At 29.8% G+C, this 23,234-nt stretch overlaps 1 protein-coding gene across 1 annotated transcript in view; it reads right to left on the bottom strand.

Annotated features, from left to right (window-relative positions):
* Positions 1-261: 261 nt before the first annotated feature.
* The window catches only part of LOC124371860 (probable glutamate--tRNA ligase, mitochondrial), a 40,104-nt gene continuing 17,131 nt past the window's right edge, over positions 262-23,234 (bottom strand). The window contains 7 exon segments of the mRNA XM_046830227.1: positions 262-400; positions 2,772-2,821; positions 2,823-2,882; positions 2,884-2,934; positions 4,426-4,651; positions 5,454-5,671; positions 7,410-7,605. Of these exon segments, the coding sequence (XP_046686183.1) occupies positions 262-400; positions 2,772-2,821; positions 2,823-2,882; positions 2,884-2,934; positions 4,426-4,651; positions 5,454-5,671; positions 7,410-7,605 (940 nt within the window).

The following is a 23,234-nucleotide window of genomic DNA, read 5'->3' as shown; positions in this document are numbered from 1 at the left end:
CAGACTAGCGCCCATAGTGAAGGTGTTATATTAGACCTTTATTGTACAGTAGTGTAACACGTTGACTGCAACAGAGTCAGAATGGAAGTACTCAAGAATACTCAGACTAGCGCCATAGTGAAGGTGGTTATGTTTACAAACTTTAATTAATGACTTAATTTCTCTTTAAAAAGTATTTGAATTAATTTGATTTTCTAATTAGTAAAGTTTGAATTAGCTAGATTCTACTGTATTTTGTTAATGTTACCTGCTTGCTTGTCATCAACAGTAGCGGGGGGTTGGCCGGACCCACAGGTAGGAGAATTTAGGCTCCACCAACTGGCTGAGGCGAGTTACACGTTTCTGACTCCACAACAATACGGAACGAATATAGTTTTCATCTAAGTCAAGTGTCTCCAACCTATTATGGATGAGAAAAAATATATATGATCAATGAATTAGTCACTACCTAAAAAGCCGCAAATTTACTTCCCATGCCTTATATGTTACTCCCATGGAGAAGCAAGGTTTTGTGATTTATATTGCAAAACAAATGTTTAGTAGTAAACTGTCATACCAGTACTAAGCAGAATTGGGAATATACAGATTTTGCATATAAAACCCTCAGACTCCAATCTGCTGTTTCCTTGAAAATTCTAACATTAAAATACACCAGATTGTTTTGGAACCCTGACTTCCAGCCCTATTACACCATTGGGAATAACTATTTTGCCAATAATCATACTTGATAGTATATAGAATAGAAATATCAGCATTGGGAGTGGCCACTCTATCCTGTACGATCCATTAAGGCATTGAAAACACACCACGAACCATGTCTTGACAGTGTCATTCCATTCCTGAATTGAGAATATTAATACTCCATCAACATAATATAATTTCTATAGTCAACTCTCGATTATCCATGGTAATCAAGGGCAAACCTCTCACTGTTAGCCCAAAGTCACAGTTTAAAAGGAAGGGAGCCATTAACAATGTTAAACTAGTAATTAATTGCTAAATAAAATGGTTTTCGGTTAAAACTGACCTAACAAGGGTATTTTTAATCCATTAATATCATATCTTAAGTTGATAATACAAACAAGTTACACAATACCGAAAAAAATTTATAAATAATGTAAAATATTTACAATTTAATTAATGAGTAATAATGACTTATTATTTAATTGGAAGAAATCGAGCATTGTTTATTGTAAAAATAGTACTAAATGTTAATAAAACAATACTTTTTCCAATATGGTTTATATTTTGGAAAGCCCTTTAAAAACCAAAGGGTTCATCATCAGGCGACTCCACAAATACACATAAAAGATCCCTATTTGTATTTGTACAAATATTTGTGGAGTCACCTGATGATGAACCCTTTGGTTTCGACAGTCCTCATTCAAAAAGGAAACCATATTGGAAAAATATTGTTTTATTAACATTTAGTACTATTTTTAATTTTTTTCCAATTGCTCAAAGAGCCCTTCAATTGTTTATTGTGTTTCTGTAGCAGCTTCCTTATTATTGTCGAACATAATTCCGCAAATGGAAAAGACATTTTTATACTTCCACATTAAATGTATTCCATACAAAAATTAAAAAAAAAAAAATTTAATGTGGAAGTATAAAAAAATGTCTTTTCCATTAAAACCTACTCACTTCCACCAAGAATACAAAGCAGATAATTCCGCAAAACCAGTTTGTCACAAAGCAAACTGTCTTCCTGCCCCTCTCAAAATATACTCAAACGTGATATTTTGCTGCTCTATGCGTGACCTTGGGCTCAGCTGGTAAACTCTCTCCCCCCCCTCCTAAAACAAAGGGGGGGAGTCTAAAAAATAGCCGCAATCAAAACATTTTACTATTATATAGTGAACAGGGAGATGGACACAGCGGACCCATGTCATCATAGTAAGGCTACATGTGTGATCTACATGTTCTTACTATGGTAAAGTCTACCAGAATTCCAAAATTAAAGATTTGGGCAATAGTAACCAAGTATCAATGAATTAAGTCTATAAATATAATTATTGAATGTTACTGCTAAATTTATTTTTTAAATGGGGCAGTCTGGTATATAACGCATCAAGTTTTGCATCAAGTTTATAACGTAACAAGTAAAAGGAAATTGTAAATTGTTAGATATAATTTTGAGTCATAAGTTTTACTTTTATATTTCACGGTTCTATTTTAGTATTTACATCATATGTAAATGGAATATTCATGCCTTAGTATTTGAAACCTTTCAAATCCTTTTGAAAATCATCTATCAAATATCTCAGCAACAGGATCTACTAATAATCCTAAGCCCATTAATGTGGCTCCACTTTTTGTAGGGCATTCACTTGTACCGTTATTTAGTTGTATTATACAGGGCCTTACTTCGCTTTCGTGTAGCTCCGGGTAAAATTGTCCAAAAAACCGGTCTAAGTACAAACCTAATAAACACATATATATATATTTTTGCAACCCTGTTACTCGTTACTGGTCATTATTATTTTTTCTGATGTACTTGGAACTAAATTATTAGCGGAATGATGACCTAATTGACATGCATAGTAATATTTTCTCTCTTGAAGACTGTCATAATAAATCAGTATTATCAGCCCTGAAAGGTCAAGATTGATTTATTAGTGTATAATCCCCTTTACTACAGTACAAATCATCATACAAGCGAGATTTGTAATGTGTGCCTCATGAATTATTGAAAGTAGCAATGGTAATTAAGTGAGGGATTCCAATTTAATTATGAATGAATACAGAAAAAAGTAAATAAAGAAGCTTGCCTGTCTTTATATGTCTCAATCACCAAGGATTGGAACTTGGAAATCAAAATTTGTCATTTCTGATTCATTGGCCATCTGACGGACAAGCTCTTCATGGTTAAAGTCATCCAGGGCGGTCGAGAGATACTCGACACGATGCAACACCTATTAATCCTGCGTCAAACTGTAATTTAAAATTTCACATACAAAAATTATGAATACAAATTTACTTCACCCATGTGCAATATAAATTCAATTCTCTAAAATATGTTTTTTTAAAAGAAAATTTATAGACTATCATAAAATATACATTGACTTCTGAACTAAAATTAATTATTATTTTGCTTTACTTTACCCATTCTTTATTAACCAGTTATGAACTGTTATATGAGAAATGGTTTCTAAACTTCAGGTCAGTAACAGGATCAACTCAATGATCGACATCTGTCTTGACATCTGTAACAGCCTAGTGGTCAATTTTGATTTTAATATGATCTTGACCAAGATGATAGGTCAATTCCCATCATCTAGGGTAAATCAACCATTCTGCTGATTTAGCTATGCAACATAGTGGATTTAAAAAGTAACAGACAAGTTAAGTTTCAAAATTTTGCTTGAAAGTATAAGAAATGTGATAGCTGTCCTACACTTCTGCTGTCAATGAAAGAGTTAAATTATACAAACAAAAATTTTCATAGAAAAGGACTTTGATGTTTTATATATTACGACCACTGATCAATCCATGCTTATTTGAATATTATTATGTTTCCAGTTTACGGTTCAGATTTAGAAAATTAATTTTTATGTTCTACTCCTTAAGATATGAGCAGTTAAGCATATTTAAAAAGTATTTATAACTAGCAGCACCGTCTACGTATATTACAAAAACTAACAAGGATTTTAGCATTGATTTGTAGCTAACTATTTTAAATTTTATCTACATATTGCACAGATAAAAACACATTGAAACAGATTATGAAAAAATATATGGAATAGCAAGTAGATATCTATGAAGAGTTTCTTGATTTTTGAACAGTGATTTTACATACCTAAAACAATTATTTTATATGATTATTTGATATCACTCAAAGGCTCTTAAAAACTCTAGATATGCCTTTTGTGGATATTTGAAATCCAAAGCCCACGGGGTTCTAAGGTTCCAACATTAAACTTATGAGAGTATTTTTTTTTTAGTTTAAAACTACTGATTACTAAAACATGCAATTATTTCTCATCGACTAACAAACTTAATATCAGCACATTGGTTATTAGCATGATAAATAAATCAAATATTGCACAACAAAAACCCAGTTAATAATTTAGTAAAAAGAATAACATATTTTACATAAGAAATTAATCAGTATTTTAAGATAAGTAATAGGAAAATATGATTTCACAATAATATATTTACAGGTGAATATTGTTTTTAAAAACTTGTGATTAACTTTCCTCTCAAAATAAAGGATTTGGAAACCAAAATGTGTGAAAAGGGAATTTTAAAGATCAATGTCAAAGGAGGAAGAGAGGTATTACACTAAGTGGCTCACCTGTACAATGTAAAATTATCAATACATCAGATATATACAACATTTTATTTAGTTTTTAACATATTAAATAGGTGCAAGTAAGTAGTAGTTCAATTTAAATACTATTAAAAAAAATTAGAGATGCCTACCTCAGATGCTAGCTGGTCCATACTGAGGCTTCGCACTTGGTCACTGTTGTCGCGATGGAAGCCCCCGCCTGAGAAGGTGACAAAATTCATGAGTGCTCGTGGGAACACCCCAGAGGACTTGTAATACTTGACAGTAACATCCCCTTGGCGCTTGGAGAGCTTGGTGCCATCAGAGTTGAGAAGAAGAGGTAAGTGGGCAAACACGGGTGGTTCCCATCCAAAACCCCTATAATAAATCATCCCCTCACTTAAAAGTTCAATGTGGTGAAATTAATTCTTTGCATTTTTAATAAGTACTGAATATTACTATTCTTGGTTTACTCATATTACAACAGCAAAAGTGGTAACTGACTTACTGATATAAAAGATTTCATTATTTCCCAGCAAAAACCAAAAAGAACTAAACTGGAGATAATAGGAAAATTCATACTTTGAAATAAAAATGAATAACCTTATCTTCACCCTTTTCTGTGTATGCCTGATATTAGAATGCTCCTAAGCACTACCTTTTATTTATATAATTCTTTATTGAATGATCAAAATATTTAAAGAGTTTTCTTAAAGTGATTATATCTTTTTTTTAAACTTCAAGGAAATATTTACCCAACTGAAAACCGACTGTACGACCTTCTAGATAAGGCATTAAAAGCACTTTTCAATGCCTGGTGAATTTTGGCGATTGCAGTGAATAAAAAATATTGTATGGTTTGTAAATTATGAAAATTGAATCTGTTTAGCTGATTCAGGGTTTTTTCAGTTTGCTACAACCATACCAACACAAGGCTACACAAATAATGTTATTAAAAGTGAACTTTTACTGTAAGGTAACACTTAGTTCCTACAAATAAAACATTAATAAAAAATGTAGTTGTTCATATCAAGTTCTCACATATGTATGGTATGATTGTATAAAACGTCAGTATTACTATACAGGTACAGAGTATACATGTACAGAGTATACATGTACAGGAAGATTGTTGTAATGAATTGACATGAACTGACAGTACTAAGAGCATGTAAATACTAACTTATACAGCATGATATGTTTAGGGGTGGAAGACTGCCACTCGACTCCCCTCAACACGTGGCTTATCCTCATGTAATGGTCGTCTACAACATTAGCCAGGTGATAGGTAGGGTAGCCATCTGACTTCAGTATAACTGGGTCTCCTCCTTCACTTGCCACTACATCATGTGTTATGTCGCCATACACGAGATCATGAAATCTCTCACAACCAGGGATCAACTGGAAACAATAAACACACCTACTATCTGTGTAAGCAAGTAAGTTAGATGTTGTGTTTTTGTAAGAAAGTCTTAAAAGTGTAATTGTGTTTAGTTATGTCTAGTATTGTGTGTGGCACCTTGCTACAAAATGTTTTACATTCCAACAATTATTAAAACCAGTATTCTGGGTTAGTGTCTGTATAATATGTACAATATTTTTTATAAAGCATTTATAGTTTAGTACTTAATAGTTTGAAACATGTGGTAAACAAAACCATTCTCAACCATTAAAAAAACAACATTTTTCTTTTTACTAACCTAAAAGTATGATTTTTCCAGTTCTTTGCCTTAATATTTGTAATAAACCAAATAAACACTTTTGTTAATTTTAGGTCATTACAAAAATTGTTAAAGGGTTTAAAGATAATTTATCCCTTATGTAATTTATCCTTTACGTGACCCATTACCGACTCACCAAAACACAGACAACTGACCCCTTCCAAATTGGATTACAACTGGAAAATATTCGGTTAGAAGAGGAACTTTATTGTGTGTCAGACTTCAAAAACACAAAACTAATGAATACTGACAACTCAAAACCAATTTTCAAACACTTCAATATCAACTTGTTGTTTAAAATTGAATTGACGATTGTACTGCTTTTGACTTAATAAATAAAAAACTATTCCATTTCTCTCTTATATAGACTACTATTATTGAGTTACTACATAAAATCTTTAATGTAAAAAACCAGAAATTGTATTTTAATACATATAACAAAAATATTCCTTAAAGTATGTGAATTACATGAGCTACTAAGACTGCAAGACAGAAAATACAATTAGATCAGCTCATTTGTCAAAACATGGCACTGACTTTGCTAACAGCTCTTCCTGTCTTGGCAACTGCAAGGTGGCATTGTGCAAATACAAGATTTACTAAAAAAATAGGAGTTTGGATAAATTTTATAATTCTAGTTAAAACCTAACAAGTTTTAATAAGAATAAACTAATAATAATAGTAAATTAAAAATGAAAATAATTATTGCTAATTGCTAATAATTTATGTAGATTTTTAACAATATTGAATTAATCAATGATTCTGTAAAGATGTGCAAAAGTACGTGCATGGTGCCTTGACAAGATTTTTAGACAAAATTATCATGTCACATACCAAAAAAAACCCGAGTTTATTATGAAAGTAAATATGAAAAACACTTTTCAACTTCACGTATGCAGTAAATATGGTATTTACATGAAACTCAATATTTCACAGAGTTTTAACTATAATTACTTAAGTTTCATTTTTACCAAAATTATTGGCTTAGAAAGACCTTTAAAACGTGTGTGTGTACGTGCATGTAAAAATAAACATGTATACTTGAAAAAAGCTATGAAGCATACTTTGAGGATTTTTTAGATTACGTATTACAAAATATTTGAAACAACCATTAAAACTCTTAGATTTTAAGAATTTTTTTGAAAGGATACTTTTATCTGAAATATAAAGTTTTAGAATAAACCAAATTCAAATGCCATTAAAAATAACTTACTTTTACTATCATTTTTATTGGGCCTGTGGTGTTATTAATGGCCACAACACATCATTCTGTTTCATTTTAAAATATTAATTTAAAATTTATAACCAATTTATCTAATGATCCTCTAATAGAAACTTACCTATTACTGGCACTGATTCTTACAAATTCAAAACTAAAATTGTAACATGTATATCACAAACAGAATATTTGATTATACCTTTAATCTGACACACCGCTCCAAACCTGATGCCAGTTTCTCTTGAATCTCCTCCTCAGTTAGATTTCGACACCTATTATCATATCTAGGAATTTGGCGTCTACGAGTTGCATCTTTTCTCAATAATTCAAGTCTATGCCCAGTGCAGAAACAGTAGTAAGCAGCACCATTTTCTATCAGCTTATCCACCGAAGATCTAAAAATTAAAAAACAGCGACTTTATGCTCAGAGTCTTTCTCATGGAAGCGAAAGATTGAATAACTATATTTGTTCAATTAAGAAACCTAATAGAGACTGAGAGGTTTATTTTATTAAAACAATATTCAAGATTCAGCTCCTTCTGTAAAAAGTCCTTAATTTAACATTGAAAATAAAACCGTAAATATATCGGTTTATATAGGTCTCATTATGCACCTATTGATTTTGAAAACGGTTTCCTAAAATAAAAAATATGACCACAGAAGTTGAAAATGATGGTGAATTAAGAGATACTTTAAAGGCATGGCAAGGCATTCTACAACAAAGGCATAATAAGTCTTTCTCTAAATGAAAAGTGCCTTCTTGTAGATATTTTGCATTATTTACAATAAAAGCAAACTCTTGAATTCTACCACAGAGATGACCTTCAGTGATGTGAGAGGTATAATAATGTAATATATTTATTAATGTCTTGTTATGTTGCATTTAACAATATATCTTATCAGACTCATCAGTCTGGCACTGATAATAAATTTCATTGGCAATAAAACTAGTATTAATGTTATGAGGACTTTCTTTCTGTTTTATCTATCACCACATAAATATAATTTATGAAATTCAACTTTTTTGTTAAATAACTTTATTAAACCCTGTAATGTATTAAGGTTAACAAATAAACAACAAAAACACAATTTTAAAAATAAATATAATTCATTAATAAAGGATTAAGTTAATTTTTATAAATCTGATATAGAAATAAACAATAAATATACAGTATATAAATTTTAATTTACTTGCGAAGTTCATAGTTTAATGATGTAAAAAATTAAAGACATTTTCAAAGGTCAAAGATATGGGGATTAAACTGTACCAAAATTATATATATATATATATTATATATATATAAGTAGATAGTAATATGGGGTTCCTGGCGCACTTTCGGAGCCGACCGAAAAGCAATGTAAAATACTGTTCAATGTACCATAAAGGAAGCTGAGAAATAACACAGCAAATCTCAATGAAAAATTAACCGAATCTACAGTCGTTCGTCTCCAAAAGCGATCGGTACATTACTATCTACTCTGTGGAATGAAAAATTAACCAAATCTACAGCTGTTTGCTTCTACTTTCTTAAGCTGTGCTTTGTAAAATGTTGTCAAATCTGCTACGAATAAAGGATTTATCTTAATAAAATTTAATCAATTTAAAACATTTTTACTAAAAACATACTGTACTTTAATAAAAAACTTTTCTACTAAATAAACAACATGAACTCACCAAGCTCTCTTCAGTTTCTAGCATTAAAACAGTGCAACAAAGATGAATTCAACGAATTACCAAAACATTTTAAAGAACAGTTGATACTTTCCTTAAATGATACAGAATTCAAAGAACTTGTAAAGTCTTTTGCAGAAAAAACGTCTAATGGAGTGTTTTACTATCGGCAAAAAACTAAAAAAGTAAGGGATTACATATTTAATATAATTACGAAAGATATTGAAAAGAAAGTAAAAAAAAAATAAAACAAACAGAGAGTTTTCATCGTTTTTTTATGACATTTTTCCCATATTATACGTTCTTTCAAGATAATCAAGACTTAATTGATGAATTTCTTAGGAATTTTTGTGAGTATCAAGATTTATCAACACAATTCATTAAAGAGCATTATAGAATTTTTCTTATAGAATATAGCCACATTTTGTGTGAAACAAAAGGTATTACTGTAGATAATATTCCATGTGATTCCTATGAAGAAAGACACCAACTATGGTTATCAAAACAGTACTATGACGTGGGGAGGGACTGCAAGTTTTAGAGTTAAGACTTTATTCTACAAAGTTAATTGTTATAATTTCTTTATCTTTTATAGTCTTCTTTCCAGTAACAATCAAGTGTAATTTTTCATTTTTGTTTAATTCTTTAATCTTTTTTTCATCCAAAACAGTCAAAAATCTGTTCGGCAAGTGTGTACTTTACAATCTTCCAACTCGGCAATTATTGTAAACCCGAATTTATCTTTCATTTTCTCCAAATTCAAGATTCTATGTTTCTTCCTTTCTTCCAATTCATTTAACTTCTTATACTTCTTTAAACTTACATTCTCCAATATCATTTAACTCTTTCAAGAACTCCATTTAAATAGAAAAAATTCAAAGTCAAAAAGTGCAAAAACCATTTCTCGGTCGACCTTTTCTCCTCCCTCTGTCTCTTTCTCTCTCCCTCTCTTTTTATGCCTATGACACGATCACTTCTGCCGTTTATAGGCTAGGATCTATATTCAGGCTAGAGAGAGAGAGAAGAGCGAGATACGGATAGAGAAATGGTTCCGGAATACGATCTGAATACTTCTGAACTTGGTGTTTCTTCTCCGCTATGGCCACTCGCATTGAAACAGTTCAGAAGTAAACTTCCTAACCGACCAAACCGAATTCGCGGACATATATACTCAGCAACACAATACAACATCCAATCGAGAAGTAAAAATTTAAGAAATTAATTTAAAATATAATTTGAAAATTACAAGTAACAAAATGTACGCATATTTAAAATAGGTAAAATTATCTAACATTTTGAAAAAGAAAATGTTATAATAGTAAACGGGAACACAATTTTTATTCTTAAAAGCAAATCTGCATTACCGACATTTTAGTTCCGAAAGATTGCGCTGTGTGTATCAATGACAGTCGAGGTGTGCTACTACAGACCGACCATCACGATAATCGCTTCGCCTGCGTCATATCCGTAGTGATATCACGCCGTGAGAGGCGCAATCGTTGGTTTACAAGCACCATTTAGTTAAATAAATTTTTCTATCTAAATGGAGCGCGAAAAAATATCATGTCCGTTCTGCAAAAAAGAAATTTTAAGAAAAAACTATGATCGCCATTATAATTCTAAAAGTCACGAAAAAAAACAAGCAAATTTACGATAATGAACTAAATTATTTAAGACAGTGGGCTAGAGAAAATAAAATTGCCGATCACGAAAACATGTTTAATATTGAGAAATTACGTGAATTAAAGAGAAATTTCAAAGTTGAAAAGAAAAATCTCGACCTATTTAATGATGAAAAACTTCATTCAATAGCTGAAAAAGTTGGCTATCGGTTACTAACGATAAAACCAAGTCTGAAATGATCGAAGAAATTGATAAAACTCTTAAAGTAAAAATCCGAAAATATCATTGATGTAGAAGTTTTATCCTCAATACACGGTCTTTTCAAGCAATACATTTTAACAAACTTGAACGACAATTCCATGTCAATTTACAAATATCTTTCAATTATGCTGTCAGAAATTAAAAGTTTAATCGAGAAATTTCAAGAAAATGTTAAAAATATGAAGGGCTATCTCTCTTTGGAATGTGAATACGAACGAACTTTAGTGAATTGGTGAACCGCAAACATGTCTAATGTATTTTACTATCAAAGCAGACGAAATCTTTGACGTAAACGACTTTATTACTAAGCAATTTAATAAATTAACACATCGAGGGAAACAAAACGAATAATCCAAATAAAGGTTCCGGATGGACATTTAAAAGTTGTAAACAACTAGTTTTGAGCCTTAACAAACACGAAATGATGAATGCAGGATCATACATCGATTTACCAAAGAATATCAAAGATAAAAAAGCTTGTATAAATATAAAAAATAGAGATGATTTTTGCTTTATTTACTCAATAAGATGTGCTATTGAAAAACCAGAAAGAGACTGTGAACGTGTAAAGAGCAATACGAAAAATTTGTGAATGACGAAATATTTTCAGGTTTTGAGTATCCAATGTCTCTGAAAGATATACAAATATTTGAAAAACGAAGCTACAATTCCAAGTATAAGTATCCAACAATGTCTATCAATGTCTACAGTTTTGATGAAAATATTAACATTGTTCCGTTACAAATTTCTGAAAAATATGACGCTGAAACAAACATTGATTTATTGTATGTTAAACAAGATGATAAATCTCATTATGTTTTGATAACCGATTTAAATAAGCTTGTTTCTTCGCAGTTGTCTAAACATAAAGAAAGAAAATTTTTGTGTAGAAGATGTTTAAGCCATTTTTACAAATCTGGAGATTTAACAGATCACTTAGAAATTTGTAAAAATCATGAAGTTTGTAAGCCAATTATGCCATTTCCAGGTCAAACAACTAAATTTACTAATTATCAAAAGAAATTTAACCATCCGTACGTAATTTATATGGACTTTGAGAGCATATTAGAAAAAATTCCGACATGCAAGAACAATCCACAAAGATCGACTACAACCAAGATTCAGAGGCACATTCCTTATGGTTTTACTCTATATTTAGTGTCGAATGTGACCAATCGCATGTACAAACCGATATGTTATCGTGCCAAAAATGAAGAAGATTTGAAAAAACGTCCCGACAAAATTGTTTGAAGAACTCAATAAATTATCGAAATACATAGCGAAAAAATATAATTCTAAGAACATGAAACCTATGAAATTGACAGAAGAAGAAGAAATTTCGTATCAAAATTCAAACGTTTGTCATATCTGTGAATGGTCTGCTTATGATGTTGGGTCAATTCAGTATGGTTTTACTCCTGATAGTTGGAAAGATAAGAGTTATAATAAAGTGAGAGATCATTGTCATTTAACCGGCAAGTTTCGAGGCGCAGCTCATGCATGTTGCAATCTAAATTTGAAATTTCCTCAGAATATTCCCGTTTTCTGTCACAATATGTCAAATTACGATACTCATTTGTACATAAAAGAATTGGCTAAACAATATGGAAATGTTGATTTGATTGCAAACACCGATGAAAAAATATATAAATTATTCTGTAAATTCTGGATATGGCTATGAATTCGAAGGTGATAAGCCAAGAAAATTCATCAAGTTTTTCGTTCGTAGACACGTTCAGATTCATGGCCTCGTCTATAGAAAAGTTAGCTAAAAATCTAAAGAAAGAAGACTTCAAACATACAAATCATTTTATACAAGATGGACTGAATGAGATAATAGAAAGACAGCCAAATGACGACGACGAGATTTTTAAAAATTCTATCTGGAAAAGGAATATTTCCCTATGAATTTATCGACAGTATTGAAAAACTTGATTACACAGAAGAATTGAGAATTCAAGATTTTCTATTCACTTTTGACAGATGAGAGCATATCTGAGAAAGATTTTCAACACTACTTAAATGTTTGGAACAAATTAAAAGAGAAAAATCTAGGAAATTACTCTGATCTCTATAACATTCAAGATGTTCTATTGCTCGCTGATATCTTTGAAAATTTTAGGAATATTTGTTTGAATTGCTATAAACTTGATCCAGCACACTATCTAACAGCTCCCAGTCTTGCATGGGATGCTATGTTAAAATTAACGAAGATAGAATTACAATTAATTAGTGATTATAATATGTATTTGATGATCGAAAAAGGTATTCGCGGAGGCATTTCTCAGTGTATTAAACGATATGTGAAAGCAAATAACAAATATTTAAAAGATTTTGATAAGACAAAGCCCGAAAAACTATTTGTTGTACGTCGATGCAAACAACCTTTATGGGTATGGTCTTATGCAAAAAAACTGCCGTTTAGTGATATCAAGTGGATGGATCCTAAAACGTATACAAAAGAAGAGTGGCAAGAAACAATTTTAGAACTCACTGGCGACGAAGATTATGGCTATATTCTCGAAGTCGATCTTGGATATCCAACAAATTTACACGAACATCACAAGGATTTACCTCTTGCTCCAGAACATTTTAAAAACAAACTTTGCACAACTCTACTGGATAAAACTGAATACGTTGTTCATTCGAGAAATTTGAAGTTCTATTTGGAACAAGGTATGATTTTGAAACATGTGAATAGAGTTATTGCATTCGATCAGAAGCCTTTTATGAAAGAATACATTGATTTTAACACAAACATGAGAACCAAAGCTACAAGCGACTTTGAAAAGGACTTTTATAAGCTGATGAACAACTCAGTGTTTGGAAAATCTATGGAAAATGTGAGAAGAAACCAGATGTGATATTAAGCTTGGAAATGAAGAATTTTCAATGAAACAAGCTAAGAAAACAAATTTCAAATGCTTTAACATCTTTGACGACAACTGTATAGCGAGTCACATGTACAAACAAAAGGTTAAATTTAACAAAAACCGATTTTACATAGGATTTTCAGTTCTCGACCTCTCAAAATTGCTAATGTACGAGTTTTTATTACAACAAATTAAAGAAGTTTGATCCAGATTTGAATCTGTGTTACATGGATACAGACAGTTATTTTCTAGAATTGAAACGAGATCCTTTTAAAATTATTAAAGAAAATATAGATGACTTTGATACAAGTGATTATCCAAAAGATCATGAATGTTTCACTACTAAAAATAAGAAGGTAATAGGGAAATTCAAAGATGAGTTAAATAGCGAAGTTTTAGAAGAATTTTGTGGTTTAAGGTCTAAGATGTACTCGTACAAATATCTAGATAAAAACCCAGTTAGGTGTAAAGGAATTAAGAGAAGCGTTGTAAATAAAACAATAAATATCGAAAACTTGAAGAGATGTTTGTTCGAAGATAAAGAAGAATTTAGGGAGATGACAGTCATCAAAAGTTATAAACATGAGTTGTACACTGTTACCATAAACAAGCTGGCACTGAACGCTAAAGATGATAAGAGAATTGTCCTAGAAAATAAGATCGATACAGTACCGTATGGCTATGAAGCAAAATCTGATATATTAGACGAATTAAATAAACTTGGAAACTTTGATATGTAAATGGAAGACGATTTAATTCACTGTCACAAGTGTAAAAAGAAAACGAAAAATATAGATTCTAAAATTGTTCAAACTCAAAATGGATTGTATAGAATTGCTGCAAAATGTTCAAAATGTAAGACAAACAAGAGTAAGTTTATAAAGAATCCAAATCCAAAACCTGTTAAGCAAGAATTGAAGACTAAAGATGAGATAGAGATTGAAGCTCGAGAAATTCATGCACCAGTACGAAAAAAGTTTAAAAAGAGAAAAATTATAACATTAGGAATTGACGATTTATGGGCAGCAGATTTTAGTTATAATGTCTAACTATTCGGATCAAAATGATGGATTCAAGTATATGTTAAATGTTATTGATACTTTCTCAAAATATGCTTGGTCAAGAGCTATCAAAAGAAAAAAACGGCAAGGATATTTCAAAAGCTTTCGAAGATATAGTAAAAGATGCCATAAGGATCAATCACAAACCTCCAAACCTACTTCATACAGATAAGGGTTTAGAGTTTAAAAATAAAGAATTTAACGATGTTTTGAGGAAATATAACATTAAGATTTATCATACTGAAAACGAAGAGAAATCAAGTATTGTAGAGAGATATAACAGAACTCAAAATGAGAGAATGAAAGTAATTTTTTGAGATTAATAAAAACTTTAAATGGATCGATATTCTTCAAAAAATCGTAAACAATTATAACGATACAGTTCACAGCACAATAAAAATGAAACCGAAAGACGTAGATAAAGATGCAGAAAAGGAGTTATTAGAGACCGTTTTCAAGTATATTCCACCAGAAATTCACACAAAAACTAAATTTTAAAGTCAATGATCATGTAAGAATTGTTAGTAAAAAACAAAACATTTTCAAACAAATATAAGAACAATTGGTCAAGAGAAATTTTTGTGATTTATCAAATTAATAACACAGATCCTGTAACTTATAGTATAAAAGATTTAAATAATGAAGAAATAACCGGAAAGTTTTATGAATATGAATTGAAGAAGTCAAAACTGTAATATAAATTTTCTATATATAAATGGCGCATCAAAAGAAATGTACAAAGTGCAAAGAATTTAAAGATTTAAATGAATTTTATAAAGATAAAAAATAGGAAAGATGGAATGCATTATAATTGCAAAGATTGTGAAAGGGAATATCATAAAGAATTATATGATAAAATAGAAAAATTAACTTTGGAAGATAAAGAATGTCTTAAATGTAAAGAAACTAAAAAAATTTCAGAGTTTAATAGTGATCACTATAGTAGAGATAAGAAAGACTCATATTGTAAAGATTGTGTAAAGAAGAATCTTCATAGATTATATTATGAAGATACTCAATGTGAATGTGGAAGAACTATAAAATGGTTAAATAATTATCAAAAACATTTACAAACCAAATATCATAAGTTAAGAGTTTAACATTTTCATTGTGTAATAATTTTTTCTATTTAAATGGAGTCTCAAAAGAAATGTACAAAGTGTCAAGAAGAGAATAGAAAAGACTGTTATTGTAAGGAATTATATGATAAAATGAACAAATTAACTTTAGAAGAGAAAAAGTGTTACTTTTGTAAAGAAATTAAAAATATTTCTGAATTTAATAACTGGCAGTATAGTAAAGATAGAAAAGATGCTTTTTGCAAAGATTGTGCTAAAAAAATTTTCAGCGAAAGTTATAAAAACGAAATGCCTTGTGAATATGAAAAAAAAATTCTACGATGGTTACCTAGTTATGCTAAACATTTACAAACAAAATATAATAAATCGAGAGTTTTTAGTAAAATTTAGAAACATTTTTCATCGTGTAATTTAGATATTCTATAAATCAGTCGAGATTCTGCCATATTTGTAGTAAAATGATTTCCGTTGTATAAAATATTCAAAGATTCTTTCATTTGGTTGTAGAGATTTATACTATTTGGATCTCCTTGTCTTAATAAAATTTCCATTTCTGGGTAATCAATTTCAAGTTCTTTCAATCTTTTCGGTATTTCTCTCTTTTGAGCTCTGATAACGTAATAAGGATATTCCCACATGTGATTCTTCTTAATTAATACAAAAACATGGTGTTTTTTCTTAGCAAAATCTTTACAAACAAGGTCTGGTTTCATTAAGTCAATTTTTACACTTTGTTTTGCGATTATTTCCGTTTTTATTTCATCTTTAATTTGCAAGTGTTTAACTTCGTCCTCTAAATATTTAATCTTGTTTTCAAGTTTGTACTCACCAAATTTACGAATACTTGGCAAAACTTCTTTTGTAACCCACTTTTTAAACAATTTCGATTCTGGCTTATTAGATCTCAAAATTAAAGAATATAAACCAGATTCATTAACGAAAATAGTATGTTTTTTGAATATTTTCTCGGGGTCTATGGGATAGACTCCTGTAATTTATACATTCAAAAGTTGTTTTATCGTCATTATCGACATTATTTATGATAGCTTGTCTCGTATTTTCATATTCTAATACTTCTGCAACATCTTTAGCCTTAAACCAGATCTCATTATTTTCGTCAACAATCGTTACAATGTCTTTATTATTGAATGTAAGTTGATTATTGAGTAGGTCTACAACTGACCTTCCTCCATTTAGATAGAAAAGAAATTTAACTAGTAATTTTTATTTTGAGTGTAAAGTCCAGATTCATTGATAAAAACAGTGTTTTTTTGAAAGTTTGAAGGCGGGGGCGAATCACCCCTACCTTCAGAATGTATGTTTTCGAAGCTTTTTTTATATTTTTCTTTGACATGTTCTTTAATTGCTTTCTTCGTATCTTTATATTCTAAAATTTCTGCAACATCTTTTGCTTTGAACCAAATTTCGTTATTTTCGTCAACAATTGTAAAAATTTCTGTATTATTGAATTTGAGTTGATTATTTATTAGATCTACAACTGTCTCCATTTAGATAGAAACATTTTTATTTCGAGAATAAAGGCCAGATTTATTGATAAAAACGGTGTTTTTTTGAAAGTTTGAAGGTAAGAACGATTCGTTCCCCCCTTGATTCATCATTCTTTCGACAATCTTAAATATATTGTTGTTTTACTCTCATTATTTAATAAATTTCCCTCAGAGTCTTGTATAGTTAGAACGATTTTTTGAATTCTTTTAATATTTTTTCTAATAGGAATATAATCGATTTCATTTGGTTTTTCACTGATTTTTGATCCATAAGCAACATTTGGGAAAAAAGTGTACAAAATTTCAGACTCTTTGTGAAGATGTTCGGTATGATTTTCAAAACTAGGTTCAACGAGATTACAATGTACTTCAATTACATCAAACGGTCTAAATTTTGGCATTTTATTTCCTAAATATACCTGATTTGGCTCAATAGTTTCTTGAACAAACCCTAATAAATGTACTATAATTGCTGAAAACATTATTCTTACTGGTGATTTTTATTTGAATTTTATTAGAGAGATAATTTTTTTGCATTTCAAACTTGTTTTCGTCAAAGTTTAAAGATTTATCTGATTGTTTGAATGTTTTCAGATAATTTTTAAGGGAATTTTTTATTTGATCGAAAGTATAATATCCTTTGTTTAAACCATAATATTTTGTTACGTTCTTCTCACTAAATCCTATACAATAAGGAGAACTTTCACTAATATTTATTACAAAATTATCAGAATAAAAGCCGCTTAAACCGATAAAATAATTTGATTCTTCCTCTAAGTGTATAGGATGTTCCAAGTTTAAAACTAATTTAGAGCTTTCTGAAGTCAACTTGAACAGCTTCATTTTCGCAAGCGTTGCTTCAAGATGAAAATCTTCTATTTAAATGGAGAAATTTTTAAAGCAAAAAGATCAGATAAAACTTCAAACGTTTGAAGAAAATAAGAAAGATCAACCAATCAGATTGTTAATTGTTGGTTCAAGTGGATGTGGAAAAACAACTTTATTATTGAATTTTATCTACAATAGGTTGATTCCTTATTCCAATTTGTATGTTTTTAGTAAATCTTTAGAACAAGACGCCTATAAAAAATTACAAGAAAGATTTGAAAATATTGAGAAAAACTTAAACAAAAAAATATCACATTTTTATAATGCTTCTGAGGACATAGTTCCGTTAAGCGAATGTAAACCCAATTCGTTAATCGTTTTTGATGATTGTATTTTGGAAAATCAGGACGTTATTAAGGAATATTTCGTAATGTCCCGTCACAAAAACATATCTTGTATCTATCTTTCCCAATGCTTTTCAAAGGTTGATAAACAAGTTATAAGAAATAACCTGAATATGTTGTGTATTTTTAAACAAGATGATCACTATTCGAGAAAGATTTATAACAATTATGTGGGATCTGATATGAGTTTTAACCACTTTATTGAGTTATGTGATAAAATTTGGAAGGAAAAGACTACGGGATTTTTAAACAATTAATCTAACTTTGAAGCCTAAAAATGGTAAATATCTGAATAAATTTTCTAATATAAATGCTGCTCAGTGGTCTGACAAATCTACTTGATAAAATATTTGTTACAATTATTTTTATATTATCTTTAATTTTTATTTACATTATGAAAATAACAGAAAAACGGTAAATCTGTTCACGTTCCACGTTCACGTTCATGTTTCACGTTCGTGTTTCACGGTCACGTTTTACGTTCCGTGTTCACGTTCCACGTTCACGTTTTACGGTCCGTGTTCACGTTTCGTGTTCACGTTTCCACGTTCCACGTTTACGTTTCAAAATTTTCCTAAATAAATGGCGAACGTAACTTCTGAAGAAGCGAAAAAACTTGATCAAATCGAAAAGAAATTAATCAAAGAATTTAAAGAACAGATTCGAATGGATGAAGAAGAACAAGAACTTATTCAAAAAATTAATCAACCTGTAACTTCTGCAATAAAAAATGTTGAGGGCAAAATTGAAAATGTTTTAAGCGATAATCAAAATTTGATGAATTTGGTTCCAGTTGTACGACAATTTGCCGATATTTCGATACCAGAATCTGAGTTTGAATTGCCAAAATTACCATCTTCAACACCATTTAGACCTCGAATCATTGAAGACTCTACCATAGTTGAACCAATAAGTCCTGGAACAACGGATATAATAATTGGTGAAATTGGTAAAAAATTTCTTCCTAGAGCAAAGGATGATAAATTTGGTTTGTATTGGGACAGAAAAAAGAAAAGTTTTATGATTGGAAATTTGCCCGTGAATTTTGAGCATAATGATATCATTATTAATGAAAAAAACATATGAAGGAACTCAAGGTTTATGGAGATTATTAACAGGCACTGATGTTCCAAAAGACGGTTTATATTCTGAAGAAGACTTGAAAAAGTATACAGAAATTTTATGGAAATCTGATTCAATTTACAAAAATAATGATCCATCAACTAAGAAACCAAAGTCAAGTAAAGGTAAAAAATATCTCAATTTGATTAAACCAATTTGGGAAAAAAGAATCGAAGGATCAGGTGTGAGAAAATACAGTGATAATAAGATTGAATACAGATATATCGACGATTTGACAAAACTCGATGGAATTATTAATTATATTTATGCTCAAGAAAAGGCTGGAAACAACAATTTTTTGAACGAAAAGAAAGCGATTAAAGATTTTATTTCGAACAAACTTGATGAAATGATTGAAAAACCTGATGGAATTAAATATTTTAAAACGAGTTTTGCCGGCAATAAGTTCATCTATGATTGAGGGTAGCGGACTTTTGAATGATTTTATCAACAATTTACCTTTTGAATTACACGTACCAACTTATCAGTATCTGGGGCCTGGCACAAAACTCGAAAAAAGACTAAAAAGAGGAGATCCTGGTATAAATAAATTAGATCAAGCTGCTATGGAACACGATATTTTTTATGCAAAACATAGAGACACAAATTCCAGACATATCGCAGATAAAGTTTTGCAAGATAAGGCAATGGATAGATTTTTATCAAAAGATGCTAGTTTAGGTGAAAGATTTGTTGCGCTTCCAACAGCTGGAGCAATGTTTTTGAAGAGAAAACTAGGAATGGGAATCGAAGAGAACTTGAAATTTTAACTATATAAATGGAGGTGAATGTAAATTTCAGCAAAAATCAGAAAGAAAAAATAAAATCCGCTTTTAAGAAGAAAATATCCGTTAGTATTCAATTTAAAATAGATCAACTAAAAAATGGCGAAGATAAGATATTTTTAACAAATAGACAATACAATAAACTCGAAAAACATAAGAAAAACAATAAAGGAACCAGAATAGAATTTTCTTATAATCAGTTGAAAGAACTCAAAAATGGTGGACTTTTGAAAGATTTATTAGATTTTGGAGAAAATATTCCAGTTGTTAAAAATGTTGTTCCTTATGTTCGTAAAGCTGCTCCAATCGTTAAAAAGGATGTGATTCCTATTGTTCGAAACATTTTAAATTGGTTAGATAAAGAGTTGGAAGATGTTACAGGATCTGGATTAGATGAAAAAACTTTGAATTACGTGAAATCAAACATCGGAAAAAAAATTTGAACCCTTAACATTCGGAGAATTGGAAGAAATCTGCAAAAACATTAAACATTTTAGAGGAATTTTTATGCGCGATACATTACCTGAAAAAGTTAAGAAATTTGAATGTGGAATTGTGAATTTAGACTCGATTATGGGAAGTGGAACGCATTGGGTTTGTTATTATAAGAATGATAAGAATGCCTGTTATTTTGATTCGTATGGAAGAATTGAGGACAAACCGCCGATAGAATTGATCAAATATTTGAAAAAATCAAGCGACGACTACTACAATGACTCTCAGATTCAAGACTATAACGATCCCCCAATTTGTGGACATTTGTGTATTTTTGTTTTGAATGAACTGAGTAATGGTAAAGATTTTAAAGAAGTTGTTAACAAATTATTGCTTAATAAATATGGATTCACAAAATATTTTTGACGTATTTGGAACACAAATTATTCAAAATGTAGATAATAGTTTGAATTTTGATAGTTTGAGAAATGAGTTTGATAACAAGTTAGAAAATTTATTACAAAACCTTCCAGATTCAGATACGTTTGCTGTCGAGATTGAAGATTTTAAAGCAGAATATGATAACAAACTTGCAAATTTCATGAGTTCAAATGAAGTTGCTGATAAAATAAAAACATTGGAAAAAGAAGTTGATGATGGTGTAAAAAAATTATTTACCAATTTAATGTCTCATATCGAAAAAGCTGATAAAATTACTGAAGCGATCAAAGTTGAAAAGAATTATGTTAGTTTGGCTAATAAGAAAAGAATTGTCGGTGTTCGACCTGGTATTGACAAACATGATGTTGTTGTTAAAGAACAAATTTTAAAACCTCTAAAATTATCAGAAAACATCGATATTGTTGATTTACATGATCCGAATGTTAAAAATGCCTTAGATTTTAAAGGAAAAAGAATTAGCGGTGTTAGTAAAGGAATTAATCCATTTGATGTTGTTGTAATGATTCAATTAGAAGATCCTATTAAAATGTTTAATGAACTAAAACAAAATTATGAGAATCATAAACAGCATGTTAAAGATTTTACAACAGAAGTCTATGAAAAACTTGAAGCGAGAAGTAAAAGATCTATAGAAAATTGTGATGAAAAATTTACAAATTTTGAGGAAAATTTCAATCTATATAAAGGCGATCTTTATGGAAAAATAACAAACTTTTTGGAACATTTCGCTAAATTTCAAGAGGGTTTTAATGAAACCGATAGAAAAAATGGTGAAGTTTTTAAAAGAGTAGTTACTAATCAATCTTTACTTCATGATAAATTAATTAAACTAGAAGAAAACTTTGGCGAAATTAATGAAAAAGTTATAAAAAATAAGCAGTCTTTTGATAAGTTTAGTTTAGATGCCACAAAAACTTTTGAGAATATTGATCATAAACTCGTTGAATACAACGATTTATATCTCGATAAAGTAAATAAACTAGAAGAAAACTTTAATAAATTTAAAGAAGATGTTAATAAAACTTTTGAAAATATTGATAACAGATTTAATGGATTAGGCGGCTATGATGACTAATTTTCCTTATATAAATGGCGCTCATATATTGTGTGAGATGTAAAGAAAAAACTGCAACAAATGATATAAAATACTATGCAAACATCAATGGAGTTAAGAGAATTTCTGGAAAATGTGCTGAATGTAACGCAAAAAAGAGTCAATTTATAAAAACTTGATTTTGAAATTTTTTCCTAATAAATAGAGATGGCGGGACATTACAGTGCTTTCGATCTTTTTATCATGCAACACGAAAGAGATTTGAAAAAAGAACATTGGGATGACATTTCTCAAAAATATGAATTATCCGAAGATATGATGAGATTATACGTAAACAAATTGAATTGGTATAACATTGCTAAATATCAAACTTTATCATCAGAGTTCATTCAAGAAAATATACATTATCAATTAAAAGATCATATGTCTGTTCTTTGTCTCTATCAACACTTGAGTATAAAGTTTTTGGATGAAAATAAAGATACAGTTGATTGGAACAATATTATAGATAGCGGTTACTATCCTGTGCAGATTTTATTGAAATATGTGACCGAGATCGCAAAATTTAAGGAAGAGAATCCTGAATATGACGAAGTAGATCATTAAAAATGACTCTAATCTTTTTAATTATTTTACTAAAATTTATATCTTTTCTTATAAAAACGTACATTAGATCGATGAAAAAATGATACACGATGTTTAAAATTTCTAAATTTTCTCTTATTAAATGGCGGACTACAGAAAATATGCTAGTGATATTGAAAGGGCGGCGTTTAAAAATTTCTATCCAATTAGTAAACAACATTTGAATGAACCGAATAAAAGAACTGAGTTTAATATTGATTTTGGAGATAACT

The sequence above is a fragment of the Homalodisca vitripennis genome, unplaced genomic scaffold, assembly GCF_021130785.1.
Source record: "Homalodisca vitripennis isolate AUS2020 unplaced genomic scaffold, UT_GWSS_2.1 ScUCBcl_2156;HRSCAF=6630, whole genome shotgun sequence".
Classification (NCBI taxonomy): domain Eukaryota; kingdom Metazoa; phylum Arthropoda; class Insecta; order Hemiptera; family Cicadellidae; genus Homalodisca; species Homalodisca vitripennis.
The sequence above is the reverse complement of the archived record's forward strand: the minus strand, read 5'-3'. Positions and strand labels throughout refer to the sequence as shown.